Source organism: Limulus polyphemus, unplaced genomic scaffold (genome assembly GCF_000517525.1).
Source record: "Limulus polyphemus unplaced genomic scaffold, Limulus_polyphemus-2.1.2 Scaffold6118, whole genome shotgun sequence".
Taxonomy (NCBI): domain Eukaryota; kingdom Metazoa; phylum Arthropoda; class Merostomata; order Xiphosura; family Limulidae; genus Limulus; species Limulus polyphemus.
The window spans coordinates 1-16881 of NW_013671728.1; the positions used below are offsets into that span (position 1 = coordinate 1).

General features: G+C 33.8%; 1 protein-coding gene across 1 annotated transcript in view; it reads right to left on the reverse strand.

Moving 5' to 3' along the window:
* Window positions 1–559: 559 nt before the first annotated feature.
* LOC106473375 (TBC domain-containing protein kinase-like protein) overlaps window positions 560–16881 on the reverse strand; it is a gene marked incomplete at its 3' end in the record, with an annotated part of 27426 nt that continues 11104 nt past the window's right edge. The window contains exons 3-10 of the mRNA XM_022401819.1: window positions 16590–16662; window positions 16130–16244; window positions 13643–13716; window positions 12753–12894; window positions 10888–10954; window positions 3786–3847; window positions 2507–2568; window positions 560–708 (exon numbers count right to left, since the gene is read on the reverse strand). Coding sequence (XP_022257527.1) covers window positions 560–708; window positions 2507–2568; window positions 3786–3847; window positions 10888–10954; window positions 12753–12894; window positions 13643–13716; window positions 16130–16244; window positions 16590–16662 — 744 coding nt within the window. The remainder of the gene's footprint in view (window positions 709–2506; window positions 2569–3785; window positions 3848–10887; window positions 10955–12752; window positions 12895–13642; window positions 13717–16129; window positions 16245–16589; window positions 16663–16881) is intronic.

Genomic DNA, 16881 nt, shown 5'->3' on the forward strand with positions numbered 1-16881 from the left:
ATTGTACTTTAGACAGTTAGAGGAACATTATCTAACATTGTACTTTAGACAGTTAGAGGAACATTATCTAACATTGTACTTTAGACAGTTAGAGGAACATTATCTAACATTGTACTTTAGACAGTTAGAGGAACATTATCTAACATTGTACTTTAGACAGTGAGAGGAACATTATCTAACATTGTACTTTAGACAGTTAGAGGAACATTATCTAATACTGTACTTCAGACAATCAGAGGAACATTATCTAATACTGTACTTTACACAGTTAGAGGAACATTATCTAACATTGTACTTTAGACTGTTAGAGGAACATTATCTAACATTGTACTTTAGACAGTTAGAGGAACATTATCTAACATTGTACTTTAGACAATGTATACTTCCTTAACAAGAATCCTCAGCTACTTTAAATGTAAACAAACAAACTCATTAACAAGGGATTATAACTAGATAAAAAACTAACTCCCAAACAAAGGACTGTAACTACATAAAACTACAATCAAACTACAGTAACAACTTCTCCTTAGTATAGTCTGGCTTGCTTTAACCTACTCACTTGTGCGAGTTGCTTTTGTTGGTATTTCCAGTTTTTCGCACCTCAGACTAACAAATGGGAATAGTTCTTCTACAAAACTAGCTCTCAGCTCCCTTCCAAGATTGTTTTCTTTAAAGAGATGGTGTTCTAAAAGTTCTGCTGCTGTTGGCCTGTAAGAAATATATTACATTCATAACTATTTAGTAAATTTTCTTCCAAATTACATGTCTACTGTTTCATCTCTCTCTTCTTATTGAAATAACATTTCATCCACACATCAAGTTGTTTTTATTAAAAGTATATATGTTATTTCATTCAACAATCTTTGTTTGTTGTAATGTTATTTGATTTATGACTTAGCTTGACAATAACATAGTAAGATTCTTTGGAAGCAAACATTTTCTGTTGTATAAATATGAAAGCTGATTATACATCACCTTGTTTTCTTACAACTGAAAACACTTTTTGTTGTATAAATATGAAAGCTAATTATACATCACCTTGTTTTCTTACAACTGAAAACACTTTCTGTTGTATAAATATGAAAGCTGATTACACATCACCTTGTTTTCTTACAACTGAATACACTTTTTGTTGTATAAATATGAAAGCTAATTATACACCACCTTGTTTTCTTACAACTGAAAACACTTTCTGTTGTATATATATGAAAGCTGATTATACATCACCTTGTTTTCTTACAACTGAATACACTTTCTGTTGTATAAATATGAAAGCTGATTATACATCACCTTGTTTTCTTACAACTGAATACTTCAAGCCACATTTTTGCTCCTATACCAAGTAGAGACTGCTAAAAGTATACTTTTAATGAACAATTTTTATTAAATCAGTTGCCAGCCATTCACTTTTTATGTAAATATTTTCCAAATTAAACTTCTTTAAGAACAAAGATAAACAACATTGCATTGATTTTTTTTTTTATAGATAATGAGAACATTACACTTTTGATAATTAGGAAAATATGGTCAGTTGATTTGTCGGATGAACACAAATTATTACAGAATAACAAATAAGTAAAACACAAAAAAAATCTGAAGTAAAAAAAGTGTGAAACAAAGTTTTGAGAAGAACTGGGGGGGGTGGGGTGAAAGTGGGCCAGCTAAGTGATTAGCATGGCTTCTTTGATTAAAAGCTTCATGAACGAACAATGTGGTGGTTAGTGTTATCTTTGTCAAATTTTGGAATTATTAAAAAATTATACTTAGTGTGGGCTTTGTCGAATTTTGGAATTATCAAAGAAAGTGTGGTGGTTAGTGTGATCTCTGTTGAACTGTGGAATTATCCAGGGAAGTGTGGTGGTTAGTGTGATCTCTGTCAAATTTTGGAATTATTCAGAGAAATTTAGTGGTTAGTGTGGTCTTTTGATTTGCAAGGGTTTGAAAGTTTTGACAGATCCCTGGTTTTCATGTCAAGATGCACTTCTTTCCAATACGTGTAACATACAGGTACAGATTCAGTGAACTTAATGGTGTAGGTCTACTCTCTTTGTGTTGAAATAAGGCACACTTCTTTCCAATACAAGTTCACTGAATCTGTACCTGTATGTTACACAATGGTGTAGGTCTACTCTCTTTGTGTTGAAATCAATTCTTTAAGAGGTATGCAATCTTGAAAATGGTTACAAGTTTAAGATGATAGTAATATAGTGTATTAAATATAAATCTTGAATATCCATAGGTCACACAACCAGACATATGTCTATACCAAAGTTTGTAGTGTTGTCCTATTTTTTAGATACAGAAAACAGTATAGTAATTAAATAAAACCTGCATGATTTGAATGAAAGTAAAGATCTTAATTTACCTCTTACAAGGGGAAACAATGAGACAATCTTAAAGAACTTAATTTACCTCTTACAAGGGGAAACAATGAGACAATCTTAAAGAACTTAATTTACCTCTTACAAGGGGAAACAATGAGACAATCTTAAAGAACTTAATTTACCTCTTACAAGGGGAAACAATGAGACAATCTTCAATTAGATACTTCAAAGACTTTGGAAGTAACTGAAAAGATCAAAGTGAAAAAAAAATATTCAATATTTATAATTTATAAAAATTTAACATGGAACAATTCATTAATACATGGTCAGCTAGTATTTTAACAGCAAAGCCTGAGATTTCAGCTAGTATTTTAACAGCAAAGCCTAAACGTTCAGCTAGTATTTTAACAGCAAAGCCTGAAAGTTCAGCTAGTATTTTAACAGCAAAGCCTGAAAGTTCAGCTAGTATTTTAACAGCAAAGTAAGAAAGTTCAGGTAATATTTTAACAGCGAAGCCTGAAAGATCAGCTAGTATTTTAACAGCAAAGCCTGAAAGTTCAGCTAGATTTTAAGAGCAAAGCCTGAACGTTCAGCTAGATTTTAAGAGCAAAGCCTAAAGTTCAGCTAGATTTTAACAGCAAAGCCTGAAAGTTCAGCTAGATTTTAACAGCAAAGCCTAAAAGTTCAGCTAGATTTTAACTGCAAAGCCTGAACATTCAGCTAGATTTTAACTGCAAAGCTTGAACATTCAGCTAGATTTTAACTGCAAAGCTTGAACATTCAGCTAGATTTTAAGAGCAAAGCCTGAACATTCAGCTAGATTTTAAGAGCAAAGCCTGAACATTCAGCTAGATTTTAACAGCAAAGCATGAAAGTTCAGCTAATATTTTAACAGCAAAGCCTGAAAGTTCAGCTAATATTTTAACAGCAAAACCTGAAAGTTATATATAGCATTTCAAAGTGAATGTGCATTTTAAACGTTACAGCTTGATACTTTGATACTTCATTTTCGATAAAATAATTAGAAAAATATATATTTAAACAAAATAGAAGTGATAAAATTTGCTTAGAGCAATGTGTAAGTGTCATTTCCTCATCTTATGTGTATATAAAGTAAATTTAAAAATCTAAAATTTAACAATAGAAATTACACTATAGTTAACTATGATATTTTCACTACTGTTTTACAGTGGTTAACTATAACAGTTCACATACTGCAGTTTTCAATCCAAATATAGAAATATTCATTCCAAACTTCAGTCCCAATGTAGAAGTATTCACTTTACACAAAAACAGGTCATACAAAGCAATCTTTAGCTCACAGATGACAATATTCAGTTCACATTTCTAAGGTAAAAACACACACATGGCGTGCCTTCTTCATATACACAGTTTTAACAATTTTACAAGTAACATAACATTTTAAGTGCACATAAGCCATATTTTAACAACAAATGTTACCTCAAGTTTCCTGTGAACTGTATCATTTGTTGTGAGCGTTGTTAAGAAGCTTTTGTTTGTTCCTAAAACATAAAAAAATATTGTTCCAAAAGACGACCATTCACCTATTTATTGTATGGATTTGATACTGTACAGATTTGTGTATCATCAAATCTCTACAAGCAAATTAACATATTTTACAATATTGTAAATGACCTATTCTTTACTAATGCAACAATGGATTTTATATTATTTTAAGCAATCAACTCATTACTACTATACTAAAATATCTTAACTATTGTAAATCATCAATTATCTACAAAACATGGTTGATATATTCTACACTGCTGCACATCCAGCTTTACACTACTATAGTAACACATTTTTCACGCTGTAAATAACCCTCACTTTGCCAATGCACAATATATGTGTGTGTGTGTGTGTATAAACATTCTATTTGCTATAAGAAATGGAACAATTGAGTGACTACATTAAATTTGGGTTTAAAAAAGTAAAGTAACAGATTTTCTTCAACATGAGATACTTCAGTAGAGCAGAGAAGACTCCTGGGCTCAACATTACAGTTGGTTTACCAATACATCTGCTTTTCAGTATTCGAATGACCCAGTAAACTCAGATTCAGATGATTTTTTTGATAGTTTCATTAGTTTTTGTTTTAAAACTATTAAAATGAATAATACAAAACATAGCATTTTTATCAACACTTAAGTGTTTTGAAAGGCACTATTGGCAAGTGCTTACTGTTTATTAGCATAAGTAGCACACTGACTAGTATTTAACAGTATGATGTAATGTGAAGAGTGTTTAGAAGTTTAGGAAAATATAAATAATACTCTAACTAGTACTTAAAAAACTTTGTTGTAGACAGTTTTGTAACAAACAAGAAGCTACTTCTAGATATAACTATACATTAACCAGAATGACATGGTTACAAATATCTTGCTCAGATACAAGTGGGAAGACACTCCTGGTTACTGTTCAAATTGCTGTGAAGAGACATTTCTGTTGGACATGAGTGAAGAAATATTCTTTAATTCTGTTGTTTAGGGCTGATTAAAACACAGTTAATTAATACATGACAAACACGTTCCATCTACATTGGGTAGAAGAATGATTTAGTTATGATCAACTTCCACCTACATTAGGTAGATGAATAATTTTGTATGTGATGACCAACTTCCACTTATGTTGAGTAGACTAACAACGTCTCAACTGACCTCTGCAAGGAACGAATAAATTCAATATCAACCTTCGAAGGAGGGTTTACTCAAACTAAAATATTCAAAAAATTGCAGTGTTATCCACCTGTGAGAAGTGCTCTATGATAATTATTGGTTGACTGTTTTTTGGGGCTACCTGCACCAAACAACTGATGTAAAAGTAAAACTCTATAAAAAGTAAAAAGAAAAAAAAATGAAACAAAGCCCAAAAATCTAAACAGAAATAAAAAGGTCAAAGCTGAAAACATAATCAAGTTGGACAGTGTCACTATCACCAATGACACCATAAAATGTCAAGGGTAAACTCTTGAAAATACATGTCTAATGGTGCTGCTGCTCACAATTGTAATGACGGTTTGTCTTGTTGGGTTCCTTGAATCAAACAACCTCCTCTCACCCACCCAACGTGGTTTTCATTGACTGAAGTACACCATGGACCACCTGATACATCTTGAAACCTTGATCAGGGAAGTCTTACTCAAGAGAGAGCATCTTGTTTCTGTCTTCTTTGATCTTGAGAAGGCTTATAACATGGAGGTTTGGCATTTTGTGGGACCTCCATTCATATGGGTTGTGTGGCCATTTACCCATTTTTATTTGTAACTTTTTACATGAAAGGCAATTCCAAGTCTGTGTGGGTTTGACCATTTCCCAGTCCTTCACACAGGTGGAAGTCGATTTGAGGTGAGCAACTTCATAACCAGCTTTTTCCAGATCAAACCTACTGTTGTTGTTTGGCCATCTAGCTTCCATAAGAATCGACAGGAGAAAGTTGTCTTGACTAGGCTACGCATTGGTCACAGTTTTATAACTCATCATTTTCTTTTATGTGGGACTGATACACCAATGTGTGGTTATTGTGACACTGAGGTCACGATTGTCGTCATTTTACTTTCATGCATTAACCATTCTCTAAAAACTTTACAGAGACAGCTAGTCAAAGCAGTTGGTTGATAATTAGAAAGAATCTTGGGATTCTTCATAGACTTTGAGAAAGAAAGAACAATATCCTTGTGCCAAGCATCTGGAAAAACATTTTCCTGCCAGATCCGGTTAAAAACAATCAAAGAAGTGCAAGAGAGATGGAGCAGCATCTCATAGAGAACATTATCAGGTCCGACTGATGTACTGCCAGAACGCTGAAGAGTAAGCTTAAATTCCACCAGTGTAAATGGGTGATTATAATCATAGGGACGATCTGCCCAAAAAGAAAGAGACAAATGCTCTGCCTGAGACTTGATGGCCAAAAAGGCAGGGGAAGAAACAGAAGTGCTGGAAATATAAGAAAGCACTCCCTGAGAGTATCAGTGATGCTCTATACATCAGCAACTTCCTGGACAATGGAGAGCATGATGGAAAGGGGATGGAAAGCATACTTCCCATTGACCTTCCGATTTTTGTCCCAAAGGACTTTGTAACTGGTGGTAGAAGAGATATTGGTTGTGAACTTAATCCAAGATTCCTTCTGGCTTTGATGTCTTACCTGTCAATCATGGGCATGGGACTGTTTGGAAAGCAATGTGGTTGGAAAGAGTGGGAAAACTGTGAAAGGTATCCCAGGCACATTTCTGAGCCTTACATGCATGCTGGAGACCACCATGGACGAGGATAACATGGGAAACATGTCAAGTTTTTGGGAATAAAACAAAAAGCTGCTTGAATTATACAATCAGTTACTGCCTCCATGCAGTCATTGATACATAGAAGACTAATGACAGCAGGATGTAGTTCTGAGAGAGTGGTGAAAGACAGCCGGTCAGCCTAGTTCAACTTCCACTTTGGCACTCTGGTCAGGTGGCATCAACCATTGCCAATCTACCTCAAAATGATGGGAAAATTATCACTGCCCCATGGGTCACTGTCACCCTACCATTAAAAATTAGAAAAAAGCAAAGGAAAAAGACAGATTAATAGCAGTAAAATACTGACTAGGTGCATGAAAAATAGGTAAATGAGCCAGTATTGAAGAGAGAAAGGTTGTGATCTGAGAGCATATGCTCCACAAAATGACTCCTCCCATCAATATCAGCACCACCCCTAAGGGGATTGTGTCCATTAAAGTCTCCCAAGATGAAAAAGGGAAATGGCTTCATAACCCTCTCAGGGGTTTCCAGTGTCAGTTGTTCGGACATTCTAAGGCATCTTGTTGTGGTTCTTTGACATGTGCTCGTTGTGGTGGCAAAGACCCTGATGCCTACGAGTTTCAACTGAACCCTCACTGTGTCAATTGTGGTGGTTCCCACCCCTCTTACTTTTGATCTTACCCTAAGTGGGTGGAGGAGAAAGAGGCACAACATTTACATACTACATCCATTCCACTGCTACAGTGGGAGTGCAGACAGATCTTTCAGTGCCTCCATCCAAGTCTTTCTCATACCATATGAAGAGTCTTTTTGCCCTCCATGGTTACAGGAGTTGACAAATCTACGTCTCTGTCCCCACCATTGCATCTAGTGACTGCTTGGGTCCATCTCCTTCAGCCCCGAGATGCAGATTCATTATTTGCCCTCACTCTCTGGAATCACCATCCTCTAACAGAGATCAGCCCAGTCGACATAAGGTAGGTTCAATAAAGGTCGACAGACCTCTTTCTACTAAAGAAAAACATTGTGGTCACAAACACATGGGTTCTCCACCCAGTTCTCCTTCACCTAAAGAAAAATGGCCACTTTGATACCATGGAACTTTCAAGGTTTTCATCCTAATTTGGATGATATTAAGTCCTTGATTGATTCCTATCATCCTGTGTCTCTCTCCTTGCAAGAAACATTCCTTTGGCCTGCTGATAACGTCACCTTACGGCACTTTTCCTCGTATAGGAAAGATAGGTTGTGTGATGGTCGAGTTCATTGAGATGTGGTGCTGCTGGTTGACAAGCATATACCCACCTTACTTGTGCCACTTGATATGTCCCTGAAGGCTGTTGCTGTCTGTATCTCCATAGGTTGTACCATCACTGTTTGTTCTCTTTACCTATCTCTAGGAGAGACTTATGATCAATCAGACCTTAATGTTCTCATAGAACAATTTATAAGGCCTTACAATTCTGATAATTCGGGGATGGTTCTTAAATCCCTCTCAATGTTAACTCCTCCTGAGGAATTCAAAGTAGCACGGGGAGTAACCTCAATAGGTATATCCCCAATGGTCTTTGATTTCAGGAGGAGTTTGCTGTGTTTTGGTGTAGATGTTTTCACCAAGATGTCCCCAGAATGTAGCTTCTTAACTGACTTCAGAGAGCCAGCAAGCCCCCTCTAATCCCTTCTTAATAAAAAAAGGGAGACATGTGCCCTAAAGGTTTGTCAGATAAAGAATGCAGGATGAAAATGATGTACAAGTGCAGATTTGGGTAGTCTACTGTTCAGAGTCTTCCAAATGTAGTCGCTTTCCTATCAATGAGTTTTATTGTTTTTTTGGGTCTCTGGGTGCAGGATCCATACAAAATAGAGGTAACTTCAGTGCCCACTGACCCCACCCACCATAGAGTCCTACAAGGGGATGCACCACAATGTTAAAGTAGAGCACTGTACAGATGCCCAGGTTTAGTGGGCACTATACTCAAACACCACTATCAAACACAATGTCCACAACACCGTTGAGAGCATCTAACACTAGTTCTTTGTTGACCCTAGCCAAACAGGACCAGCCAACTGACCATGGGAGAGCCACCCCAAGACCACCCATCTACAGGAATTCAAGACCAAAGTGATGTGTTAAAGTGCCACCGATGTAAACTGACCCATCAATGACACCCCTCAACCACCAGGATCCTCCCCTCTGCTTCCCGAGATGCCACACATGGCAAACATACGAGTGGATGTTCAGATCCCAGAGGAGGTAAACTGAAGATACAGAACTTTCCCTGGGAGGTTCCCTCACCAGATACAAGAATCCATCTTGAGGGGTTGACAACTATAATTGGTCCTTTGCAGAAGGCTCAATAGATGCATTGTGTATTACCTCACACAAGTATCATCTGGTGGAACCAAACTTAGTAAAGTGTACAATGCTCAGTCATGATTATATCAGAAATCACAGTACAGTTGTTGTTAACAACTAATTAGTTAATACGTCTTCCAACTTAGCTGAAAATAAAAATAAAAAGATTCAATTCTTTATGCAATAATTTTTCTACTAATCTAAAAGTTGAAAGTATAATAACTATATTAAGTGTAGGCTAAACTTAAAGTATAAACTGCATGAAGGAAGATGCGACTATGAACTATTTGACTCATGAATTATTAACAAACGTTTCTTTTCTATGTGAATCTTGACTCTTGTGTCTCACATAAACTTCCTTGAGGTGGAAAACTACTATTGACTGAATATTCTCTATACATTAAATAAATATTATTTGTAAGAGATTTACAACACCACAGTAAGGTGACATGTTCAAAGCCAATAACACTGGCACAGAACCCGTTATGCATATAATATTAACATCTGTGTGCTATTTTGATAGTTTAATCATACCAAGTTTAAACGTGTTAATAGTCCAACTGATGATTGAATGCACTTCAATTACTATAGTTTTCAGCTTGTGAATAATTCTACTATGATAATGTTTATAGTTTGTATTACTATCTGAGATTAATTCTATATATTGTAGATACTTCAATTTTCCTATCTATAGTTAGGTTATTCTTGATCGGAAGTTCTTAATAGTGACAAAAATAACAGTGTTTCAGCTTTTTTAATGGAAGGGACACCTGCACACCTTCCTTACGAATGACAGTGTACCAACCTTCATAAAGTAAGGGACACCTGCACACCTTCCTTAGGAATGACAGTGTACCAACCTTCATAAAGGAAGGGACACCTGTATACCTTCCTAAGGAATGATAGTGTACCAACCTTCATAAAGGAAGGGACACCTGTAACCTTCCTTAGGAATGAAGTGTACCAACCTTCATAAAGGAAGGGACACCTGCACACCTTCCTTAGGAATGACAGTGTACCAACATTCATAGAGGAAGGACACCTGTAAACCTTCCTTAGGAATGACAGTGTACCAACCTTTATAAAGTAAGGGACACCTGCACACCTTCCTTAGGAATGACAGTGTACCAACCTTCATAAAGTAAGGGACACCTGTAAACCTTCCTTAGGAATGAAAGTGTACCAACCTTTATAAAATAAGGGACACCTGCATACCACCCTTACAATGACAGTGTACCAACCTTCATAAAGGAAGGGACACCTGTATACCTTCCTTATGAATGACAGTGTACCAATCTTCATAAAGGAAGGGACACCTGCAACCTTCCTTATGAATGACAGTGTAACAGCGTTTCTAATGGAAGGGACACCTGCACACCTTCCTTATGAATGACAGTGTAACAGCTTTCTAATGGAAGGGACACCTGCACACCTTCCTTATGAATGACAGTGTACAGCTTCTAATGGAAGGGACACCTGCATACCTTCCTTATGAATGACAGTGTAACAGCTTTTCTAATGGAAGGGACACCTGCACAAAGGCTTGTGAAATATAAAACTTATGTAATTTGAGTAAGTTTCAGTATTTCCAGTCAATGAATGTTCTGCACCTAGTGTACATAATTATGGATCTTAACTTGATTCCTAAATCTGGACTTTTCTTCCTGGATACACCTATGTGTAAACCAAAGAAGATAACAATACATATATCAGGCATGCTATAACCATTGTTTATATTTAGCACATAGTAGTAATCCAAATAAATTTATGTCAAATTTTTAATATTACAAAAATATAGGTGGTTTAGCTCATGCTATGTTTTTGGACTTCTACCTCAAACTCTGATTTGAAGTTCTACGGCTAAAGTGGTAGAAACTTCAATAAAATAAAACTTAAGGGAAAAGACATAGTTTCAACATATATTGAAAACTTCTGAAAATTACCTTGTACAGCCAAAAGAAGAGTCTGAAATGTTTCCTCCAGAGTGAAGTTTGGCCACAGCATCTCTCCCTAATCAACAAGAAATTTTAAACAATTGAAATAAAAGAGAGAAGAACACTAGACTACTGACTGATATAAATTCATTAACATTAAGTGCCATTTAAAATCTAACTGCATGTAGAAAATAATTTGATTCAAATGTTTTAAATACTGCAGGATAACTCCTGAATTCAGCTCATCTCACAATACTATGTTATTTATATGTTCAATTAGTTAATACTACATAATTAAATTATCAAAATATTTTGCAAAAATCCTTTTCTGCTAGCTTCATCAGTGTTTTGATTATAAATTTGTTGAGTATTCTGCTAGCTTTAACAGTGTTTTAATAATAAATGTATTGAAAGTATCTATGTGTAGTAAATGTATAATGAGCACTAGATATTTGTCTTCATAAACACGCATTTTTACTGTTAATGACAGTCAATTCTTCTTCCTGCTGTTTGCATTCTAACATGACAATAACAGATGCTTTCAAAAATTCACTGGAAACCATACCATTTCCAAGCTCTAGTTCTGTCCTCAACTGTGTAAGAAACACCACATGCAAACTGGACAGAGTAGTAAAATCAAACAGTACAAAGTTATAGAATATAACACAGGCCTACTGATATGTGCTAGCTCACTTTGTTGAAAGAAAATGTATTATATACACTGTAAAAGCTAATATTAGTATAATTAGTATATTAATATAATTATCTGTTTTAGTACATCTAGTTAATACCATAAAACTGCTCCAACCCCCCTCCCTACTAATCTTTAACCTGCAGAGGCAAAGTCCATCATAAGACTTTAGAGTTTCAAGTTACAAATGGGTTTTTGTAAAGTAAACAGGAACTACCAAAGTAATTACTTCAACAAAATAAACAAACAGGAACTACCAAAGTAATTACTTCAACAAAATAAACAAACAGGAACTACCAAAGTAATTACTTCAACAAAATAAACAAACAGGAACTACCAAAGTAATTACTTCAACAAAATAAACAAACAGGAAGGGAAATCAAATACAACAGTAGATTATTTGAATGTATGTGATCAAGAAAAGCTTCCAACAAAATAATGTTTAGAAAATTGAGAGCCATGTAAGGAACAAAGGTAGCTCTACAGTAAATATATTGTGAAGAAGAAAATAATCCTAATTTTCAAACAATATGTTGATGATTTTAACTTTAGAAGCTTGTACATTGTAAAACACAAAATGCAGTGAGTTGAATTTTACAGTTTTTGACACCACTGACCAAAAATTAATTGTTTTCAAACTATGTGAGCTATATATATATATATGCAACAAACATGTATAAACCACAGATTTTCAGATTTATTTTGTATATCAACAACTTTTATCTAGGTAAGTGGGAAGTTTACATATTTATACTCACCATATACAAATTACAACCATGGAGCATAAATTGAAGTTAGGGTTAGCATTTTAGGTATCTTATATGCTATTTTATCCCTTGTAGTTATGTGACATAAGAGGCCAGATGTAATTTTAAAAACTTAATGATATCATCTGCTCTTGTCATAAACATTACATATGGAGACAGAAAGAGTTAATGATGGACTAATACCAAAATAAGTCTAGATTTTAAGTGATCATACCTCTGTAACCTGATGAGAAAGGTAAACCAACTTCACAAATAAATTTGTTTTGAATCTTCTCTTTCATGTATTTACAATTATATTCACGACTGTCTATAAATATCAAAATAAATTAGGATTTGTGTTTTTAGTAACTTATAAATCACTATGCATTACGCTCCAATAATCTTGTCCAACTATGTATATAAATACATTTACTTACTATGGTCAGCTCTAGTAGTATAATTCCAAATGACCATATGTCTGACTTGAACCCAGATGGCACGTGAGTGGTTGGCATGAAATGTTTGTCAATAGTAGGAACATCACCAGCTAAAACTTCAGGAGCAATGTACTTGGGTGTACTGAGAAAGGCATTAAATAAGTATTTATAATAGAGTACTAGCATGAAGAACAATAATATTAATATTAATACAAACAACTTGTATCAACAGTTTTATACAACCACTAACAGAAATCATCCATTTTTCCTCCGTCTGTGTCTACATACTTAAAATGTATATTTGTTGGTTCACTGCTAACATATTCATATCTGTCTATGTCTACATTCTCCATATATAATTGAAATGAATATCTGTATATTTTGGTATTAAAATCTTCTAGCAAGGATCCAAGACACCCACTCTGCCATACATACTATAGTACACAGTGAAAACATGTTCATATTGTTGAGTTTAATCTAGCCAAACTTAGTTTTCCTTAAAGATGCATGACTTTTAATACTTCTTTGTCTTCTCAATCATTAATAACATCTTCATTTAACTGCAACATACGTAATTTTTTTGTTATCTATACTACAGCTGCTTTTTTTTTACCATAAAATTCAGTTCTTCCATTTATTTGAAAGTTTTCATCTTTAGTAATTCAATCATAGATGTTAAGAATGTTTGATGTTCACTGAAAACACTTCTGCTTAATGACATAACTAATTAATCAACAAATTAAAAATGATAAACATCCTATTTGTTTGCCATCACAACATAAGAACAGTTAATTATTTTATTATATTGCATAAAAAAATTAAAGAAAAGAAAACTACCAATTGCAAAAATAATTATACTGGAAACTTTTATTAAATGAAAATTTACTTACCCAATAGGAAAAGGAACACATGTGCCATTTTCTGTCATATAATACAGTCCATAGTTAGATAACTTTATACGACCCTACAAAAACACACAACATTTTTAATAGTTGAATATCATTTACATCAGTGTGTCTAATATTAACAGTGTTAACAACAGAATATATTTTAGAGTTCTATTAAATACATTTTAATAAATAATATTGGTTCCAGTTTAAACCACTAACTTCATTTCACAATTCTTGTTTTAATATTCCAATTCCTTTCCTTTACCACAAGGCACCATAAAGCCATCAGAAATTAGCAAACAATGGTTTCTAAGCATAATGAATGGTTTATTTTGGAGGGAACATAATATTGTCTTCATGTAGTTATGTCCCCCCCCCCCCATACATAAACCACTTCATTATGCTTAGAAATTATTGTTTGACAACTTATTATTATATTAGCATAATGTATTTCCATACTCAAATACCATACAATCATAAGTAACACACAATGCTTTTGACACTAACTAACTTAAGACACAATGCATTCAACACTAACTAACTATCTTAAAACACAATGCAATCGATGCTAACTAACACAATGCTTTTGACACTAACTAACTTAAGACACAATGCATTCAACACTAACTAACTAACTATCTTAAAACACAATGCAATCGATGCTAACTAACACAATGCTTTTGACACTAACTTAAGACACAATGCATTCAGCACTAACTAACTATCTTAAAACACAATGCAATCGATGGATTGCATTGTGTTAGTTAGTATCGATTGCATTGTGTTAGTTAGTATCGATTGCATTGTGTTAGTTAGCATCGATTGCATTGTGTTAGTTAGCATCGATTGCATTGTGTTTTAAGATAGTTAGTTAGTGTTGAATGCATTGTGTCTTAAGTTAGTTAGTATCGATTGCATTGTGTTAGTTAGCATCGATTGCATTGTTAGTTAGCATCGATTGCATTGTGTTAGTTAGTTGTGTTAGTTAGTATCTGCAATCGATACTAACTAACACAATGCAATCGATACTAACTAACACAATGCAATCGATACTAACTAACTTAAGACACAATGCATTCAACACTAACTAACTTAAGACAATGCATTCAACACTAACTAACTTAAGACAATACATTAGATGCTAACTAACAATCCATTCAATGCTAACAAACTTAAGAGACAATGCATTCAATGCTAACTACCTTAAGACACAATACATTTGATGCTAACAAACTTAAGACGCAATGTATTCAAAGCTAACTAAAGACAGAATACGTTGGATGCTAACTAACACAATGCATTCGACACAAACTTAAGACAGAATACATTGGATGCTAACTAACACAATGCATTTGATGCTAACAAACTTAAGACGCAATGCATTCAATGCTAGTAACTTAAGACAATGCATTTGGTGCTAACTAATGTAAATCAAAATGCATTTGATGCTAATTAATGTAAATCACAACACACTTGATGTTACTAAACATAAGTTACAAGATATTTGATGTTAATCAATGCAACAGACAACATAGTTGATTTTACAAAATTCAGTAGTTTTAATTCTCTTATTTATTGGTAAAAACATAGCCAAAACAATTAAGTAAAAAATAAAACACAGTAACACTAGTATTTATAGATCAAAGCAGCCTAATCTTATATATATTAAATGTATATTTCACCAGTTTTTATACCTATCCCAAGTTACTTCACAAAATATAAACTTTCCTGTTCTTATGCTATTTTTCAAATCTCAGTTTTCTCCATTGTACTAGGGACTTAATGAATTAAATATTATCATTAGAAACATGTACTGTCAGTCACCAATTTGACCAGGACAAACTGTTCACAGACATTAAAACAATGTCTTTCCTTTGTTAGTGTTTCTGGAAGCTTCAAATTACAATGATTTCCCAAGTAATGTTTACCCCCATATTACAGGCTCACCACTTACATTACTGTATTCAATTACATGTATTGAAGCAAAATATAAATGTTTATTTATAAACTACTTATAAAAAGTACAGTTTAATAAAGGTTTGGAGATGGCTTGAATGGGTAATGAAGAAAACTTTATTATAAATGTACAACATTTTGATAAGTTTATGTCATCATCAGTACATTTTATTTGAATTAGAGGCTAATCAATGAGCCTTCTATACATCATACAAAAGCCTGAAATGGCTTACTACCAGGATGAAGTTGAAACCCATATTTTATAAGCCTAAGAGCTTTTGAATACTCTAAACATGTTTTTAGCTTCCTTCATATGTAAATACATTGTATTTACCTTCCAAGTGTGTCTGTTTCATTAATCTTATGTTCACAGAATAAGGAAAAACCTGCTGCAGATGTCTAGTTACAAAGTTTCAGAATAGTTTGATTTTTCAATCATCAGAAAACTTGCAATACATTTCAAACAAACTTTACATTCATTAAAACTTCCCTAAGGCAATAGCATATCATCATTTAGTTGTGAAGCCTCACCTGGTTATCAATGAGAAAATTCTGAGGACACAAACAACGATGCACTATACCAAGATGGTGGATATACTCGAGAGCATCTAAGGCATCAAATGCAAACTGCACTATATCTTGGATACTATAATATGAAAAAAATTAGTCAATTCAGATTATCCAAGTATTTGGATACAAAAATATATAAACACATATAGAAGTTTAGAAAAGTAACATCAATACTGATTTAATCTACTACTCATGTACACTCAATGTCTTATAATTTGGTTTTATTGCTGATCATACAAAAAATCAACTCTCATCTTGATAGTTTAGACCTTTTTAAATTCAATGAACTATTCATAAAAACCATTTATAATTATAATGTTAGTTCTTAAGTCAAAGATAAATCTCATTGCAATACAACAATTTGATAAAGTGACACATTAGCAAAGGTTTCCAAATAATGTCTTTTATAATAATCCATTACCTGACAGAACCACCTCTAACCATTTTCTCCTGAATATTGTTCTTGTAGTGTTCACTTACCACCATCAATCGTTCTGATGAAGAAAAAATTGATAATTACTTTAAAAACAAAATTATATTTATAATAACATTATCTATTTTAATGTAAAATAAGTTGTCATGCTTCTTTAAGTAACATAGGAGTTCTTTTGTGTGGGCTGCCCAAAACTTACTTCGAAAGGTGTTGTGTGGGCTGCCCAAAACTTACTTCGAAAGGTGTTGTGTGGGCTGCCCAAAACTTACTTCGAAAGGTG